The following is a 20,967-nucleotide window of genomic DNA, read 5'->3' on the forward strand; positions in this document are numbered from 1 at the left end:
ATGAAGTGTTCCATTGAATATGTTAATATAGTGCTACAGGAGTCAGTGCAACAGGAAGGGATGATTACACATGGGGGTGACTGATGCATCACATGGTTACACCACACACACTGTGTCTATATCTGAATGTTCCTGACAAAAGGTCATTTGCACAACTAATTTTCAGAAGCATTCAGTGTAACTAGAATACTGACTGTTCAGTCCCTGTGATTTCCTGTACTTTCAATAAGCCTTTTTAGGTTAAGTATTTCTGAAAGACAAAGCTGCCAGATAACTATAGACACGGCTGCAACAATCAGTGGAAAACATATTATAGCAGCTTTGACAACAAAGAGTAACAAGCACAACACATCTGGGTTTTTCCACTAAAATTTAAGAAGCCTGTTAAATAAGGAGGATGAGATTCTCATATCACTACAGGAAATGGAAACATATAAATGTATTTCTACAGATGTATTTTTTGTAACAAAACATCATTTGCAAGCCACAGAAATTCAATCATGTACCTAGATTGATACAAGTTAGTAAAACATCACAATATGCTTAATAGAAGGAAAGGAGGGAGTATCTACATAAATAAGCAGAATAAAGTCTCAGGCCATAGACCAAAATGAGTATGGCATCAAACAGGTCACTGAGTTCTTAGTTTCTGTGGTAGAGTTGGGACCATACAAGATACTGGTTCTGGCAATGCACGGGTCCCCAAAACCAAGGGGACATGGTAAAGTAGAACATTGGAGGTTTCTCAAAAAGTGTGAAGTATGCTAATGAGGCTTAGTATAGTGATAAAGGGTACAAATGTGTTTCATAACACATGCAGCCAAGAGAATAATGAAACAAGCTTACAACTGATTCACCACAAAATGTTTAATATCTATCTTACAAAGACACATATTAGAACATATGAAATACAGGAGTCTTGGAACAAGACAGTGTAGCTACTGCAGGTAGGGTGAGCTCTTTTATGGATAAAGTGAAAAATTCATTTATTTGCTGTACTGTTTGTGTACTGTATGTAATTATGTATGTATCTTTCTTTTGTACAGTATCTCACAATCTGGAAAGTTTTTTGGGCGAATAAATAAATATGGAGTTCAACAATGTAGGACAAGGTAGACTGCTACTTAGCATAAAGACAACATGTTAAGTTGCAGAACAGCACAATTGAAAGACACTTACACATAAGCTTTCAGCCACAGCTTTCATCCGAAATAGAGACACACACACCGTTCATTCAAACAAGCAAGCACACCTCACGCACACACAAGCGCCTGCTCCAACAGTTCAGGCCAGAATGCAACTATCACATGGGATGGAAGCAGCAATCTGGAGAGGCAGGGAAGGGGAGGGGATAGCAGCATATGGGTGGGCGAAGAGAGGAGCACTGTCAAGTAGAGTGTGCAGGGACTAGAAAACCAAGAGGCTCAGGAGTTTTTGGGGCAGGGAGGTGGGGAAAGCAGATGAAAAAGGAGAGGAGTGGGAAAGATGGGTGGAAGCATTGGCACAGGGTGGCAAACAAAGAGGGTGGGAGATAAGAATGTGGAAGAGATGATAGGACAGAGGGGGTGGAAACTGTTGGGTAGAGATGTGGGGAGAGTATGTTACCATAGGTTGAGGCCAGGATAATTACAGGAGTGGAGAACATGTTGCAACGATGACTCTCACCTGTGCATTTCAGAAACGCTGGTGGTGGAGGTGAGAATCCAGATGGCTTGGGTAGTGAAGCAGCCATTGAAATCAAGCACATGGTGGAAGACCCAGGTACAAGCCTTGCCCTATCCACCCACCCAAGACTTCCTACTCCAATCCTGTCACAGGCTTACCCTACCCCATCAGGGCTGGGCCATCTGAGAAAGTGGTCATGTCATTTACCAGTTCTGTTTCAATCATTGCACAACTTTAAGACTACCAACAAATTGTTCACCAGGATGGATGGTCACCATCAAACTGTGGCTAAGAGCAAAGTAGACCACCTTGTGGTGCAACATGCATCTGAACATAATGTGCTTGATTTCAATGGTTGCTTCACTACCCAAGCCATCTGGATCCTCTCCTCTGTCACCAGCTTTTCTGAAATGTGCAGATGAGAGTATCCTTACAACACATACTGTTCCCACATCCTCCATCCAACAGTTTCACCCCCTCTGTCCTATAACCTCTTCCCCATTCTCATCTCTCATCTTCTTTGTTTGCCACACTATGCCAATGCACCTGCCCATCTTTCCCCACTCCTCTCTTTTTTTGATCCATTTTCTACACCTTCCTGCCCCACAACCTCCTGACGCTGCGCATGTTGGCATTCTAGTCCCTGCACACTCTACCAGATAGCACTCCTCTCTTTCCCCACCCATACACTGCTATCCCTCCCCCTTCCCCACCCCTTCCAAATTGCTGCTTCCATCCCATGTGATAGTTGCATTCTGCTCCAAGCAGCCAGGGTTGGCATACATGTGTGTATGGGGTGTGCTTCTTGTGTGAATGAATGGTCTGAGTTTCTTTATTCCTGATGAAGACTGTGGCAGAAAGCTTATGTGTAAGTGTCTTAATTGTACATGTCTGCAAATTAGTGTTTTATCTTTATGGTAAGTAGCAATCTATTTTTTCCTACATTGGTGATATTTCTACCTGAAGTTTCCATTGTTTAAATATGCAGATCCAAAAAATCAAAATTTCTTACAGGTACCACACATAGAGATTGAAGCACACACTCTGGATGAAGTTCCACCTATGAAGCTCCTAAGCATCCACATGGACACCAAACTAAAGTGACCCCAGACCACATGTAAGTTAACCAAAAACCTCAGTTCTGCCTGCTTTGCAATTAGAAATCTCCCTCATTGTGTTGAATTTCAGGTGGGATTGCTATCATTATTTGCATACTTTAACTCAGTACTGCCTTGTGGCATAAACGTTTAGAGTAATGCAGCCGAGATTAAAAAAAAAAAAAAAATATTCATTCTAGAAGAATGTGCATGAAGGATATTCAGTAAGTTGAGAATTGAACTTCTTGCAAAAGCATCTCCTGGGACTTAGATATTATTTCATTTTTGTGGCAATACATATATCCCCCACTGGAATTAATGGTTAATAACATGAGCATATTTAGAATGAGCTGTGCATTTCATGGCCATGACAACAGAAGCGAAAACAACTTTCATATAGTTTATGTATCCAGGCCTAGAGTTCAGAAGGAAATTTTATATTCTTGTGCAAAAACCTATAACAGGTTACCAGCAGATTTCAAGCAGAAAACTAAAAATCCCTAAATATTCAAAACTAAACAAGTGCCTCATTAGCCTCTTCTTCTATAATTTATCAGAATATTTTAACTTGTGGATGTAAATTCTACATAACTTAATATTTATACTAAACAGATCTTGAGTTTCTCAGTTTATAGGCATCTATATATATCACATTTAATTTAGAAGTCATTCAATAATTACCAGTAAGCGTATATTAGCACCAGTCATAATTTATTGTTAGTAAATTTTTACATTAGCCTACAGTAGCTGCTTCTGTCAGTAAATGTATAACTTGACTCAGTCTACATCTCTGAAGGGTCGCTTCCATCGTGCAATCTTTTGTATGCATCTCCCCGATGTTATTCAATCTGTATATTGAGCAAGCAGTAAAGGAAACAAAAGAAAAATTCAGAGTAGGTATTAAAATCCATGGAGAAGAAATAAAAACTTTGAGGTTCGCCGATGACATTGTAATTCTGTCAGAGACAGCAAAGGACTTGGAAGAGCAGTTGAACGGAATGGATGGTGTCTTGAAGGGAGGATATAAGATGAAGATCAACAAAAGCGAAATGAGGATAATGGAATGTAGTCGAATTAAGTCGGGTGATGTTGAGGGTATTAGATTAGGAAATGAGACACTTAAAGTAGTAAAGGAGTTTTGCTATTTGGGGAGCAAAATAACTGATGATGGTCGAAGTAGAGAGGATATAAAATGTAGACTGGCAATGGCAAGGAAAGTGTTTCTGAAGAAGAGAAATTTGTTAACATCGAGTATAGATTTAAGTGTCAGGAAGTCATTTCTGAAAGTATTTGTATGGAGTGTAGCCATGTATGGAAGTGAAACATGGACGGTAAATAGTTTGGACAAGAAGAGAATAGAAGCTTTCGAAATGTGGTGCTACAGAAGAATGCTGAAGATTAGATGGGTAGATCACATAACTAATGAGGAAGTATTGAATAGGATTGGGGAGAAGAGAAGTTTGTGGCACAACTTGACCAGAAGAAGGGATCGGTTGGTAGGACATGTTCTGAGGCATCAAGGGATCACCAATTTAGTATTGGAGGGCAGCGTGGAGGGTAAAAATCGTAGGGGGAGACCAAGAGTTGATACACTAAGCAGATTCAGAAGGATGTAGGTTGCAGTAGGTACTGGGAGATGAAGAAGCTTGCACAGGATAGAGTAGCATGGAGAGCTGCATCAAACCAGTCACAGGACTGAAGACCACAAAAACAACAACTTTTGTATGCATATAAATGAATGAATGGAATAACTATATTTAATAATGGCAAAAATTAATGCTAGCTTATATTTATTTGATATAATAAATATTTGGTCTATTTATATTTAAACAACTTACAAAACAAGCACTAGTTCCTCTGTCCTTTCGGCACTGTGCATCAAGTGTTAATAACTTTCCAGGCAACACTCGAGGCAAAGACTCATCTTCATGAGGAGAGTTGTAGAGGCATGTTGCAGTATCTCCACTGAACATAAAATAAATAACAAAATTGAAATTGCTTATATGGCAACACTGAGCTCTACAGTTATGAACATAAGCAAATTATTGATGTGTTCTGTTTTATAGGCTCTGCATTTAATTTCTTTAATAACATAGAATGATACAATACTGAAAAGACTCTGCAGGGATTATATTATGATTTAGATCCTTAGACAGTTGTAGGACCTAATGTGGCTTCATAAGAAAACAATTTGTACAACTGCCTTTTCCATGTTTTGATTATACATTATTTAGGTTTCATTGTAACTGCTTTTGGACCTACTTTCAGACTTACTTTATTAAGGTTCTTCCATTTGTTGTTGAACTTCATTTGCAACAGTGGCTAACAATAGAGTCTACAATGTTAGCAGCAAGAACAAGGTGACTCAGGTTTGTTCTGTTAACATATATTATTTCTCTTTACCAATTTAGGGATTTGAAATCTTCTTCTAGGGCTACTGAGAGTACTTCTGATAGTATGGAATCTCCTTTCAAATCTGAATTTCCCAGTATAATGGTGGGTAACAGAAGATATAGCCCTGATACAAATATATTCCTTAGTATAGTAACATGGGTTGAAGCAATGCTTTGTTTATAAGTGGCTGTCAGGAGAGTTTTAGCTGAATGTGAGTCAAGAGCTCTTTCACATCCTGCAAATCGAAGGCACAGTCATGATTCACAAACATTGCCTTGGGATAATCCCAGTCCTAATGATGATATGGTAGAGGATGGAAATCACCAACAAGTGGTTTGTTATCAAAACCTCTAATGAAATGTAGAAGCACAATACAACTGAACATCTCGTAATGGTATATAGACACGAAGACAAAGAGAGCAGAGTCAAAGATAATAACATCAATGGTGAATTATAGTGTTCTAGTGGTCGATGTTCACGGTAGCCTCATTTTGTAGTTTAGTTCTTCACTTGCAGATGATCTATTGCATTTTATCCACTTTTAAAGCCAACTCCATTCTTTGCTTCATAAAAATCCTATGTAGTAGAACTATTAGCCTTCTCTTGACAATGTAAAAGACTTTCACTGAAATAATCACCTACTGCAGGAAAAATGTACTATTAATTACTTATGCTTCCGTAGCCAGTGTAAAGATGATTAAAATTCTTCTGGCTGTTGTACTGTGTCATTGTGCAAAACAACAGTCACTGTATTTCCACACAATCCAGGGAGGAAACATGTCCACCAGAAGCCAAGTGCTAATTTGCAGACAGACACTGACCATCAACAAGCCTGATAGTTCACAAATAGCTTCTTTCTTATGCTCTCCCTCTCATTACGACTAACCTATTATATTCTAGGTCCAATCAAGTTCCAGAAATATGACATATTGACTCTGACAGTTTGCAATTAACTGGGGAGCCTTACCACCACCAGTAAAACCATCACCTTTGACCCATACTGACACGGATTCGAATTGATTTATTTTTCGATGATTCCTGGTCCTGATGATCAACGGCATGGTGGACATGTAATATGATCTACCCATGTCTCTGTTGTACACCTCACAAGTGAGTCTGCATGGTCCTTCAGTGTTCTGTGAATGTGTTATGAATTTTACGTTTACGAACAATGATGCCGCACAGCACAGTAATGGCTAGGTTACTGTTGCTATAGTATGTGGTCCTAAAGTAGAAAAAGTAGCAGTGCTAGAATCATTTAACAGTCATGGTTTTATTGCCTACCTTACATTTAAAATTTGTGAGGCTTTGCCCTGAGGGAGGCCATTGCAATATGACCAAAATGTCAGTTTTATAGTTTAAACTTTAATGTTTTTCATACTTTATACAATCACATGGAACAACATCCAGATGAATTTTAATCATCTTGTATTTGTATGCCAGGCTTTTCCATTCTTTTTCAAAACACTGGTACCAATATCTTTTGGTCTATAAAACTGTTTCAAAATTTGTTAAAATATTTTACACAAAAGAGGAAAGATGTTACCTGGAGGTCTTATAGGGATTACTCTGCTTTGAATGCATCCACCGTCTCCGACTGCTACACATACACTAATATAACATATTTCATGAACGTATTAGGCATTCAGTCTAAAATATGCCACTCAGCCGTGGCAGAGCTTTGTAGATGAAGTGCTGTGGTGATTGAGTTCTATTTGCTTATCTACACAATATTTTAGTGCTTCCCCAGATAATAGCATTACATGAGAAACACCTCATTCCAATGTTTGACTGAATTGGAAAATACAGTTTGATAGTAAATAAAACAAAATGTGTTATGCACATTCCTCAGCCATACAGTTTCTGTGGTCTGTATTTGTCCATTCAAAGAGAAAATAGGGGTCCTTAAAAACACCTTGTACTCAATGGATTTTCAGCAGCTAAGAATATTCCTATGAATTGTTGTTTTCAACTGCCAACACTGCCGGGAGCAGCAGAAATACATGTCACTGATGAGCACCTCTTGCCATGGGCTCCAGTGATGCAACACACCACTGAAAAGGTAAAAGCCAGCATACAAAAAGCAGTTCTCTTGTCTCACCCAGTCTGTAATGTGCTGTTAATGGTGGTGGTAGATGCTGTGCAGCATGTGATCGGCGCAGCTCTCAATCAGTATGTTGGAAACCTTAATATTTTTTTCTCTCACAAACTACTGAGGCACAGACCAATGGGAGTGCATATGGCGAAGAGCTGCTGGCCATATATGAAACTGTGGGTCACTTCTACTCTTATGTAGAAGCCAGACCATTTCTACCCTATTAGGACAACAAACCAATCATGGTTGTTTTCAGGAAACTCAAGGAGGTTTCCTCTTCCCAACAATTTTATCAAGTCTAGTTCACTTGTCTATTTATGACAGGCTTAAGATAACATAATGGGGGCAGAAAATGTAATGGTTGATTTTTTTTTCCAGGATTGGTGCCATTTCTTGTACAAGAAATCACAACTGGGTTACTGCAAGACAAACCACAAATAAACAGCTACAGGAGTATTCATAAAGCAATTCAACTGACCTCCTGCTTGAACAAGTACAGTTAATAGGTACCAAAAACCTTATTTGGTGTGATGTGTCTTGACCCTAACCCAGACCATTTGTGCCTGAAGTTTTGCATAAAGCAGTGTTTGACAGTATTCGTAACCTCGCCCATTCCAATGCAAAAGTCACTGTTAAGCTAATGACAGAGAAATTTGTATGGCCCAGAATTTAAAAAAAGACTTTTGCCAGTAGTTGAGAACAAATCACCAGAATTTAACACACATCCTGCCAAAAAATCCTAAGTTCACATCACAGAGAGACATCTATGATCAGCAGTACATTTCAAACTCTGCATATGTTTTAAGCTATTGATAAGTCACAGTTATTCCACAAAACCAATTTCACCTCTATCCAATAATTAAGACAACTGCTACTCACAATATAGCAGACAATATAGACAGTCTTTCTGTTATGCCTATATGCAACTCTTCTGTATGTTAAGTACCTACTGTCCTTTTCATAATATTGTTACATTCCATCCTGGATTTTCCAAAGTTAAAAGAAAATTGTAAATGTTTATTGAAAAAATATTTTTGGACAGATGTGGAACACAAGTGTATCATTGAAACAGTCTCCCTGTTATTCAACACACTTTTTTCTGTGCATAGGAAGTGCACAGATTCCTCTGCGAGAATATATATAAAAAAATAGAGGGAAACATTCCACATGGGAAAAATATATCTAAAAACAAAGATGATGTAGCTTACCAAATGAAAGCATTGGTATGTTGATAGAGACACTAACAAACACAAACACAAACACACACACAAAATTCAAGCTTTCGCAACCCACGGTTGCTTCATCAGGAAAGAGGGAAGGAGAGGGAAAGACGAAAGGATGTGGGTTTTAAGGGAGAGGGTAAGGAGTCATTCCAATCCCGGGAGTAGAAAGACTTACCTTAGGGGGAAAAAGGGACAGGTATACAACGCACACACACACATATCCATCCACACATATACAGACACAAGCAAACATATGTAAAGGCAAAGAGTTTGGGCAGAGATGTCAGTCGAGGCGGAAGTACAGAGGCAAAGATGTTGTTGAATGACAGGTGAGGTATGAGTGGCGGCAACTTGAAATTAGCGGAGGTTTAGGCCTGGTGGGTAATGGGAAGAGAGGATTTATTAAAGGGAAAGTTCCCATCTCCGGAGTTCTGATGTGTTGGTGTTAGTTGGAAGTATCCAGATAACCCGGACGGTGTAACACTGTGCCAAGATGTGCTGGCCGTGCACCAAGGAATGTTTAGCCACAGGGTGCTCCTCATCACCAACAAACACTGTCTGCCTGTGTCTGTTCATGCGAATGGACAGTTTGTTGCTGGTTATTCCCACATAGAAAGCTTCACAGTGGAGGCAGGTCAGCTGGTAAATCACGTGGGTGCTATCACACGTGGCTCTGCCTCTTGGTTCATCCCTATGAAATCCCCAAACCACCTTCCCTACCCTCTGGCTCCTACCCTTTTAACTGCCCCGGTGTAAAACCTGTCCCATGCACCCTGCCACGACCACCTACTCCAGTCTTGTAACTCGGAAGGTGCACACGATCAAAGGCAGAGCCACGTGTGATAGCACCCACGTGATTTACCAACTGACCTGCCTACACTGTGAAGCTTTCTAAGTGGGAATGTCCACTCGCATGAATGGACACAGGCAGACAGTGTTTGTTGGTAATGAGGATCACCCTGTGGCCTTGGTGCACGGCCAGCACATCTTGACACAGTGTTACACCGTCCGGGTTATCTGGACACTTCCCACTAACACCAACCTATCAGAACTCCGGAGATGGAAACTTGCCCTTCAATATATCCTCTCTTCCCGTTACCCACCAGGCCTCAACCTTCGCTAATTTCAAGTTGCCGCCGCTCATACCTCACCTGTCATTCAACAACATCTTTGCCTCTGTACTTCCGCCTCGACTGACATCTCTGCCCAAACTCTTTGCCTTTACACATGTCTGCTTGTGTCTGTATATAGGCAGATGGATATGTGTGTGTGTGTGTGTGTGTGTGTGTGTGTGTGTGTGTGTGTGTGTGTGTGTGGGCGCGCGCGAGTGTATACCTGTCCCTTTTTCCCCCTAAGGTAAGTCTTTCCGCTCCCGGGATTGGAATGACTCCTTACTCCCTCCCTTAAAACCCACATCCTTTCATCTTTCCCTCTCCTTCCCTCTTTCCTGATGAAGCAACCATGGTTGTGAAAGCTTGAATTTTGTGTGTTTGTTTGTGTTTGTTAGTGTCTCTATCCCATACCAATGCTTTTGTTTGGTAAGTTACATCATCTTTGTTTGCATCTCTTCATCAGAATGAAATTTCTTTCCTTCCGTCAACTCTTCGAGTGATCCAAACATGGGGCAGTTATACAGCGTGAGGTCTGGTGAATATGGTGGATGTGGTATAGTATCAAAGTGTGGGTCGTCAGTGCTGCTGTGGCACCTATCTTATGTATTTCATGAATGATGTAATGTGCTGAGCCATGACCAATGTTCAGATTCATTGGTATTTCATCCACCATCATATGTCAGATTTCCATCACAACAGCTTCAACTGCTGCATTAGACTGTGGTGTCACAATGTGGTGTGCCTGACCCAGGTGCTGAGTGGCTTGTCACAGAAGTCACACCATTCCTGAACTTTCTGCTCCACTCATACACTTCTTGCAGTGACATACATGCACCACCGTACTGGACCTTCATTTTCTGATGGCTTTCAAGGGATTTTGTACCTCCCGTACTCAGAAAATGTATGACAGAATGCTGTTCTTCCTTGGTGCATGTTGCAAGTGGGACAACCATTTCGAACTGGTATTATGGCTGTGTTCCACTTGTCAGTAGCATGCTGCTGCCTGTCTGTAGCATGCTGCCACCTGCAGGGCATTCGTTACATAACTGATGACAGTACTGCCAACTTACAGAGCAATGGTGTGATATACTGATTTTTAATTACACTTTACAAGTTTCCACTTGACTCCCCCTCATATACCATTGAATTTATTACAAGCAACACTATTATACAGGTACTGGAAGTAGAGATCAGTGGTGACACACTGGTTGAGTCTTTGGGTGTGACATTCCTGGGCATCCAGGTGGATAAAAAACTGTGTTGGCACCATCAGGTAAATTAAACAAAAAGCTCAGTTCTGCCTGCTTTGCACTTACAAATATTTCTCATTGTTTTGGCCTGCAGATGGAATTGTTAGCATACTTTCATTCAGTATTGTCTTCTGAGGCAATGCAGCCAAGGTCAGATAAGCAGTTATTCTACAGAAGTGGGCAGTAAGAATACTGTATAAAGTTTATGACTCGACCTCTTGCAAAAGACTCTTCAGTGGCCTACAGCCAACACATCCCTCCTCAGAATGGAGTTTTCCATCCTGATGAAAATATCTGTAGCACGTTGCCAGTAGACTTCAGGCAGGAAACTGAAAATTCTGAGTATTAAAAAATCAACTGAAAGAATAATTTATTAGCCACTCCTATAATTTATCAGAAAATCTGCACCTGTGGATGCAAATTCTGTATAGCTCTAATGCTTTCATTAAACATTTCTTGACTTCAACTACATCTATAGTCTACAAAACACCATGAGGTGCATGGCAGAGGGTATGTCCCATTCACGTATGGAGCAGGGGAAGAATGATTGATTGAATGCCTCTGTGCTTATCCTCAAGGTCCCTGAGTGAGTGATACATAAGGAGTTGTAGTATATCCCTAGAGTAATCATTTAAAGCTATTTATTGAAACTTTGTTAGCAGACTTTCTTGGGATAGTTTACATCTTTCTCCAGTATCTCTGTGACACTTTCCCATGGATTAAACAAACCTGTGACCATTCATGCTGCCCCTCTCTGTATAGATTCAATATACCCTGTTAGTCTAATCTGGTATGGGTCCCACACACTTGAGCAGTATTCTAGGATGGGTCATATGAGTGATTTGTAAGCAGTCTCTAGACTGATGGCATTTCCCTAGTGTTCTACCAATAAACTGAAGACTACCACCTGCTTTACCCACGACTGAACCTATGTGATCATTCCATTTCATATCCCTACAAAGTGTTACATCCACATATTTACATAAGTTGGCTGATTCCAACAGTGACTCACTGATATTATAGTCACCGTATGGGATATTTTTTTTCATTTTGTGAAGTGCACAATTTTACACTTCTGAATATTTACAGCATGTTGCCAATCTCTGCACCATGTTGAAATCTTATCAAGATCTCACTGAATATTTATGCAGCTTCTCACAAATAGTACTTCATTATAGATAACTTCATCATGTGTAAAAAGCCTGATTTTACTGTTAATATTGTCTGCAAGGTCATTAATATACAACATGAACAGCAAGGATTCCAACGCACTTCCCTGGGGCACACCCAAAGTTACTTCTACATCTGATGATGACTCTCCATCCAAGGTAACATGCTGTGTCCTACCTACCAAAAATCCTCAATCCCGTCACAAGTTTCACTTGATACCCCATCTGATTGTACTTTTGACAATAAGCATAGGTGCAGTACTGAGTCACATGCTTTTCGGAACTCGAGAAACACTGCATCCACATGACTGCCTTGATCCAAAGCTTTCACTATATCATGTGAGAAAGTGCAAGTTGGGTTGCACATGATTGCTGTTTTTGGAATCCATGCTGATTTGCATTGAGGAGGTCATTCTTTTCAAGGTACTGCATTATGTTTGAGCTCAGAATATGTTCTTAGATTCTACAACAAATTTATGTCAAGAATGGGACGGTAGTTTTGTGGATCACTCCTACTACCCTTCTTGTAGACAGGTGTGATCTGTTCTTTTTTTCCAAGAACTGGGCATGGTTTTTTTGTTTGGGGATCTTCAATAGTTTATAGTCAGAAAAGGGGCTAACATAGATGCAAATTCAGGATAGAATCTGAAAGGGTTGCATCAGGGCCTGGAGAATTTGTTCAATTTTGACGATTTCAGCTGTTTCTCAACACCACTGACACTAATATGTATTTCATTCATCTTTTCAGTGGTCTGAGGATTAAATTGGGGCAACTGTCCTGTGTTTTCCATTGTAAAGGAACATTTGAAAATGGAGTTAAACATTTCAGCTTTTGCTTGCTACCCTCAATTTCTGTTCCTATCTCATTCACTAGGCACTGGACACTTACTTTGGTGCCAGTAATGGCCTTTACATATGACCAGAATTTCTTTGTACTTTGTGAAAGATCATTTGACAATATTCTGCTATGGTGTTCACTGAAGCCATCATGCATTGCTCTCTTGACAGTCAAATGCTTTTCATTCAGCATCTGCACTCTGTTTTACACCTATTGTGTAGCAATTACTGTTTCTTTAGAAATTCTTTACAGTGACTGTATACCATGGAGATTCCCTCCCATTATGAACTGTTCTTCTGGGAACAAATCTATCCAGTGCATGGGCAACAATTCTTTTAAACTTGAGCCAGACTTCTTCTACATATTCCTAACCTGTGCTGAAAGTTTCAAGTTCCTCATTGAGATAAGACATTACTGATTTTTTATCTAGTTTACTGAACATGTATATTTTTCTGCTTGTTTTAGTTGTCCTTTGTACTTTGGTAATCATTGTTGCCACAACTGCATCGTGGTCACTGATACCAGTTTTGATATGGACATCCTGAAAGAAGTCAGGCCTATTTGTTGCCATTAGATCTAACATATTTCCATAATGAGTAGGGTTCCTAACTATCTCTTCTAGGTAGTTTTCAAAGAAGGCATTTAGTAAAGTTTCACAAGATGTCTTAACATGCCCACCACTAACAAAACTGTAATTTTTCCAATTAATTGTTGGATGAATAATGTCTCCACCAATCATTACAGTATGACTGGTGAACTTCGTAAAAGTGAACTGAGGTTTTCTCTGAAGTTTTCAGTTCCACCAGGAGAAGAGTGTGGTGGGTGATAGAAGAATCCAATTATCATTTTAAGTCCAGCCCTGATACTGAGCCTTGCCCAACCAATCTCACATGCAGCTTCAATTTCTATCTCGGTGTGTTTGAGTTTTTTGTGCACTGTGACATATACACTGCCTCAATTTCCATTTGCCTATCGTTTCGATACGCACTTAAATTTTCCTCAAAAATCTCACTGCTATCAGTTTAAGTTTTCAACTAGCTTTCTGTACTTAGTATTATGTGAGCTTCACTGTGTTACAAATGCTTCGGCAGTTTACCATTAGAATTTTAATAATCTCTCCTGTGGGAGGCATTTGTTTTAATCTTATCTTATAATTCTGGGTTTCCTACAGCCATTGTTATCTGGATTGGAGGAGTCACCTAATCTAAAAAACCTTTGTGTGCAGCCCACACACAGTCAGCTACCTGAGTAGCAGCCTCTGATTTGTAGAGCACAGCTGACCTATTTAGGGGAACCCTACAGTTCTAAACACTGTGGTACAAGTCCAGGAAGTGGCAGCCTGGCTTGTCACAGAACTTTTGAATTCTCTGGTTTAGTCCTTCCACTCAACTCAGAACCAAACGCCCACGATCAGTTCTGGGGACAAAGCTGCAAATTGTGAGCTTAGATGAAACTCCACACGCAAAGCTGGTCTTCTCAACCTTCTCTGACACTCACTGGAATGACCCAAGAATGACTTCGGAGCCAAGACAACAAGCATCATTTGTTCCAATGTGCACCATAATCTGCAGTTGGTTGTGCCCTGTTCCCTCAATGGCTGCTGGAATAGCCCGTTCAACATGTTGAATGAGGCCCCCAGGCATACACAGTGAGTGCATCTGGTGTCTTTTTCTGCCCCTTGCTGGCATTTTCCTAAGAGGTACCAACATTCGCCATGCGTTTGAACTGCTGTCAGTTAATAGACCCCTACCTTTTTGCATTTGCCTCCTCTAGACACCCGTCAAAATAGGTTTACCCAAAACAGGTGAAGTGAGTCCCACTGGCTCAGTTTGAGTTTCAGTGAAATACAGCACCTCAAATTTTTTGGTTATGAGGGTCAGTACAACACCAAGAGTCCCTGGTCCCTGTCCATCCTGTACAGGATGCCTTGATCTACCATTGATGCGCCACGCGTAATCAAGTGGACAGGTAATGGCAGATTCTGTACTTTCTGCAGTGGAGACAGGATCCACAGGAGAGGAATGTACTTGAGTTACCTCTGGTACAAGTGTCACAGGTACATGACTCTCTGGAGCTCTTCCAACAAACCAAATCGCAGCAGCTGTCAATTGTAGTCAGGGCCATTTCCAGCTGCTTACTAATGTCAACCAACTAATCCCGTGTTTGAGAACAGCATTCACAGTGGGGCTCCATTTTGGTTGGTGCAATGTATTACAAGGCACTGAACAAGTAACTTTAAAGTAAGCCTGCTGATCATCTTTTAATCTATTCAATGCTTTGCCAGTATAAAGACAGGTGATAGTGGTCTGTGTAAAGTGAAATAAATGCTTTGTGCAGCTGTATTCAGAAACAATTTTCTAAAGATTTCCAGTTTTTATTCACAGAGTGACTCAGCTGTTTCTAGTTCCTAAATAACTCACTTCAGAAAATGGTGAAAAGATGCAACGCTGCACGATGACCACCGGAATCCTTTTTCAGTGTGTCTCAAGTCACTCATGATGTAGCCATCCTCCCATCGGCACTTCTCTGCTCCAGGGCCACCAAGGTAGCTTGGAGGGGGTGAACCATCGTGAACTGCTCCCAACCTGCAAATGACATAATATGAAAGAAAAATTCAGAGAAACTTATCTACGTACGCACTCCAAAAAACTGTATGAAGCATTATTTTGATTTCTTATTTTGCTTTTTATATTTTAATAATTATGAAGAAAGATATACAATAGATATGAGTTATATATAGTTATAAAGGCCTCTTTTTTCATGTTCTTGCTTATACCCTGTCTTTAAAGGCCTCATCAGCTACGAAATGTTAAATCTTAAACTTTCTCATTTTCTATTTTTTAATGAACTCCACATTGCCTCTTGAACAGAGAATAGTTTTGGTTAGATGAAAGAAAGCAAAATTCAATCTTATTTACAAAAAAACTAGCAGAACAGATTCAATAACATATTTCAAGTTCAACAAAATTAGCTGTTTTGAACAAGCCAATCTTTCTCACAGACAGCCAGCAGAACTTGTACTATGCACATGATATAACTGGAAGCTTATGAAAGACAGTATATTCACATACCTAGTTTTTCAAATGAACTGATATTTTTTTGAGAATCAAAATGCAGCATTTAATTTTGGATAGAAACTCAAGAGACAGAACTACCATTGGTTGCATTTAAGGAAGTATGTAAGACTGCCAGTGTTCATCTTATGAAATTCTGTGATTAGTCTGGAAGGGACATAAAATGCAGTAACACAATGCATAGCTTTCCTTAAAAACATTTAAGGTTGTGAAATGTAAGTTCTAAAAATGGTGGAAGGAGAAAGATTCTACCAGAGCCCTTCCTTACCATAAAGATTAGTGTACAGCATTTGAATTTCTATTTTGGCTGTGTCTGCTAAAAATACTGTGAGTAGTCAGAAATGGTAACAGGCACGTCAGGCTGCAAATCAAACAAAATATTTCCAATGAAGTGTGATAGTGAGAGTCTGCTTGGGCTTTGTGATGAGTAATTGCCCTCTGTAATAGGATAACTTGCTAAGAATAGGGAGCAATAATGGATGAGATAGCAGATCAAGATGAAGTTGAATAGTTAGTATCAAAAAAGTTACTGAGATAAAAAATATGGAATGAAAGGAAACCAGCTGAAAAGTACTGGAATAAGAATGTGTTACTCAAAAATGACTGAAGATCTTCCTCGTCTGACTGACTGCACCAAATGGAAAAGATGAATTACTTGGTGGACAGTTTTAACAATAAATGCAGATTTATCACATATATGTGATAAAGAAAATGATATTACAGGAATAGAGATAGAAGGACAAAAAGTAGTAAAAAACTATTCTATCTTTTGGATTTGTCAGTTTCTTCCTTTGGGAGGAAAGGATGATAGATTGGGGAGGCAGGGGGGTGGGGGAGGGAGGGGGGTTGGCTGCAAAGGAGGGCAGGGCACTTAGAACCCAGGAGGACAGGAAACTACCTGTTGTGTGGACTTGATAAAGGTCACTGCAAAAGTATACAGACAACTTCAGTAACATTTCATCCCACTGCAATGATTTCAAATAGTCCCTAAGTGTAAAAATAGTGTAATGTTGCACACTTTATTACATATTAATATAAATGCAAGATGGCCAAAATAAAACTGGTCTAGAAAATGTGTATAAGCCTGACAAGAAAAAAGCTACCTCATTTAATTAGTGTAACCTGCTACTCACATATGCAACGGTGTCTGTGCCAGTTCCTGATGGCCACTTTTCTGCATAGATTCTGATGGTCACTTTTCTGCACAGATTATGTTGTCACAAAATTGTACTTTGAGTACCCAGTTTGTGTGCCACTATGCAAAACTTGAGAATGACTGCAAGCTGTTCCAACGATGCGCTCTTGTAAATTTCAACAATACGATACTTTTATGAAGGGTGGAGAGGTTTTGATTAATGTGTTTGACACAATATCTGTTATGTCAGCCAGAAAGATTTCCAAGGAATTACTTTTTACAATTTCAAAATACATCTCAGTGAGTTCCCTCAGCAATTATATTTGGCGTTATGGGATTCTTCTCTTTGTGACCATGACCAGGAAATACAGACAACAAAAGTAACTGTTCTCAGTAAGAGCAAGTAAGAATAATTGTACACAAGCTTAACACAGGAGAAAATCTGAAAATTCTAAGTACAAAATAACAGAATCTTAAATGAAAACTCAAAATAGCATCCTAATGTAAATTCACAATACAATAAAATGAGAAAATTTCAAAAGGAGTAACTATCACAACAATTGAACAATTTACTGAACAGTAAGCTGCTGAAGGCCGGGCAAGAGAAATTTAATGAAAAAATTCTAAGTGGGATACAAATAATAGATGGACCACTCAATACTTAAACTATATGATTAGTAGTTACTTTTACCACTTACAGTAGTTATAATTAAAAATTAAGCAGGCTTTCTATAAAGGGAGTCTGTCTGTAAAATCTAAAAAGCTGGTACACCCCACATATAAGTAGAATAAGAATCTTAATGCTTCTCTGACATGATAGATCCAAGCACAATAATGCAGACAAGGAAATGTGTATGAAAGTGAAAAAATTTACGGGTCTGAAATCAAGGCAGCTAAGTGCAAAGCAAATTAGACATATATACTGAACTCAGTGAATAAATGCAAATCTGCATGGGAAATTATTAAAACAGAAACTAACTGTGGTGATAAAGTGTGCCACATACCAGTTTCATCTCACATTCTAAATGAAAATTTTGTCAGTCCTCAATCAGATAACAGCATACTGGAGAATGTAAGTAAGGCATAGGCACTGCTGCTAGCAATGAACAGTAAGTAAACAGACAGCTTTCACTGGATTTGGGTAGCTGAGAAGACGGTCAATGAATCAATAGCTAAGCTCAGTAATTCTAGAGCAGATGATTACTATGGTCTCTCAAATTATGTTATTAAATATATCAGAAATCAAATTGTAATGGCACTGACTAAAATACTCAACAAAATTTTTAATGAAGGTAATTATCCAGGATGTTTAAAAATATCTGTAGTTAAACCAGTACACAAGAAAGGAGATACAGCACCTCCAGATAACTATCAACCATCATTTATACCCATAATATCAAAGATAATAGAATACTGCATGCATAAACAGATGAGTCAATATTTTGATACACTCCTCTCCTCACAGTACGGTTTCAGACCCAGCTTCTCTATAGTCAAAGCAGTTGAGAGTATTGTAGCAAAAATATACAATTGTTTTGAAAATAAAGATATAATCTGTGCAACACTATTGAACCTCAGGAAAGGTTTTGATATGGTCTCCCACGTTATTCTCATAAAAAAGCTCTACCACTACGGAGTGAGAGAGAATGCTCTGTATCTAAGGCAGTCGTACTTGGACAATAGAAAACACTTAGTTAAGGTAAATAATCAAATGTCAGAATGTCTCCCAGTTATAAAGGGCACACCTCCAGGATCTATTCTTGGGCCTTTCCTTTTCATTATTTATTTAAATGATTTATCTGCACTTGTATCATGTGATGCAGTACTATATGCTGATGGCACAACACTCATCACATGTGATGCCCAATCTTGAAAATGTGCAACACATATGTCAGTGGCAATGGAGAGGTGCACTACTTGGTTTGAGGCAATTGTACTGAAGAAGAATGATAGTAAAATTGAAGCTATTGTATTTAATCTGAATGCTCCCAGTCATCATAACAAAGCAGGAAAATTACAAGGATTTCCTATGGATCAAAAGCTCAGCTGGGATACTCACACAGGGAGGATATGTGGCAAATTCACACATACCATATATCTGCTGTATAAGCTGAGGAGCAGTGTCAGTAAAGAACTTCCGTTATATGCACATTTTGCATTCTTCCATTCACACCTGAGTTGTGGAATACTATTATGGGACAATTCCATAGGCTCAAAATTAGTGTTTAAATGGCAAAAGAAAGCCATAAGGTGCATAGTAGGACTTAGCCCATAAGAATCTTTGGTGTGACGTCATAAGCGAGTGACTGTGTGTGAGATCGCTCTCTAAGTTTTCATATATTTTTTATGTTTCAGATACATATTTTAACGGTTTTTGTGATAATATTTACTATATAAGTGACGTATTAGTGGTTTCTTCATTCACCTCTGCCTTTCTTGTATTGTGACCCGATATTTATGAGTGTTTCGTATCGAGCAACTTAACCTCTTGCCTGTGTTTACATTCCGCGCTGACCAGTTGCAGCTGTAGCGGCGCATCAAAAGCTAAGTACTAATTAATTGTTTGTGTATAGTGGTTTATTTAGGAACTTTAGTATTCTTCAGCCAGTGTTCTTGGTGTTTTCTGGTGAAATAATTTCAGAAGAACCTTTTGGGAACTGTTTACAGCTTCGTTACTGTGTCATTAGACATTTGATTCTCTTTCTGTATTAGTCTTTTGTTATATTTACATTTGTTGTTTATTAATACTGTTAATAATAGTAGTTACTTCCCTTGTAGAGTAAGTTTGTGATTATTGTAGTCAGGTTTTTAACATCTTCTTATTGTAGTAGCGGAACTTAGAAAAAGTAAAATTTTACCATGAGTGAGAAGTGTGGGCTTTGCCGTAGGTTCGTGAGTAGTGGATTGTGGTGTGAGACTTGTTCGAAGTATTTTCACTGGGGGGAATGCAGTGGGGAAGCCAGTGGGCATTCTGGTGAGATCCTCTCCTGGAACTGCAGGTTATGTAGCAAGAGTAAATTGATAGAGGAGCAGGAGCGTAAGATCTGTGCCCTTCAGGTGCAGTTGAAAAACGCACAGGAGGAGCTAGATAGGATGAGGAGGGAGAAGGGGGTTGGGGAATGGGAGCTGGCTGTTGGCAAGAGATCTGCTAGGAGAAGAAGATTTTCAGATAGTTTTACTATTGGTGTTTACAATAGATATGACCAACTGTCAGAGTCTAGTGGAGAGGAATCTCTAGTAGCTGTAGATGTAGGAAGCATGCAGCAGACCTCAGTAGTTACTGTGCCTAGAACAGTTGCAAAGTCGAAGAGGAAGAAGAAGGTTCTGCTGTTAGGTAGTTCTCATGGCAGAGGTGTAGGCCAGCAGTTGCAGGAAGTGCTGGGGAGTGAGTACCAGGTCACCAGCATTGTGAAGCCTAATGCAGGGTTGGCTCAGGTGACTGTTAACATAGGGGGGTTATGTAGGGATTTTACTAAAGAGGATCAGGTAGTGATTGTGGGTGGGGCTGGTAATAGTATTGATAGGGATGGGGAGTATAACATAGATGGTGACCTGGAAAAGATAGCCACTCAGACTGGCAACACGAATGTGCATTTCGTTACCAGGATACAGGTTGGCTGGCTGCTTTTCGAGGAGCTCTTTGCGGTGTGGGGGAGTAGCCATGTATGTGAAAAACGGCATCGCATTTGAGTCAATTGATGTTTCAAAGTACTGCACAGAAAAGGTGTTTGAATGTTGTGCAGGTGTGGTTAAATTTAACGGAGCTAAACTTGTAACTGTTGTTATTTATAGATCCCCAGGCTCCGATTTCACAACATTTTTGCTAAAGCTAGAGGAGGTTCTTGGTTCACTTTATATGAAATACAAAAAGTTAGTTATATGTGGTGACTTCAATATTAATTGTATAAGTGATTG

At 39.5% G+C, this 20,967-nt stretch overlaps 1 protein-coding gene across 3 annotated transcripts in view; it reads right to left on the minus strand.

The window, feature by feature from the left end:
* LOC126091867 (A disintegrin and metalloproteinase with thrombospondin motifs 16) overlaps positions 1-20,967 on the minus strand; it is a 495,229-nt gene that overhangs the window by 18,722 nt on the left and 455,540 nt on the right. For all 3 annotated transcript variants that reach the window (XM_049907150.1, XM_049907151.1, XM_049907152.1), the window contains exons 12-13: positions 15,264-15,428; positions 4,601-4,727 (exon numbers count right to left, since the gene is read on the minus strand). In XM_049907150.1, coding sequence (XP_049763107.1) covers positions 4,601-4,727; positions 15,264-15,428 — 292 coding nt within the window. The remainder of the gene's footprint in view (positions 1-4,600; positions 4,728-15,263; positions 15,429-20,967) is intronic.

The sequence above is a fragment of the Schistocerca cancellata genome, chromosome 7, assembly GCF_023864275.1.
Source record: "Schistocerca cancellata isolate TAMUIC-IGC-003103 chromosome 7, iqSchCanc2.1, whole genome shotgun sequence".
Classification (NCBI taxonomy): domain Eukaryota; kingdom Metazoa; phylum Arthropoda; class Insecta; order Orthoptera; family Acrididae; genus Schistocerca; species Schistocerca cancellata.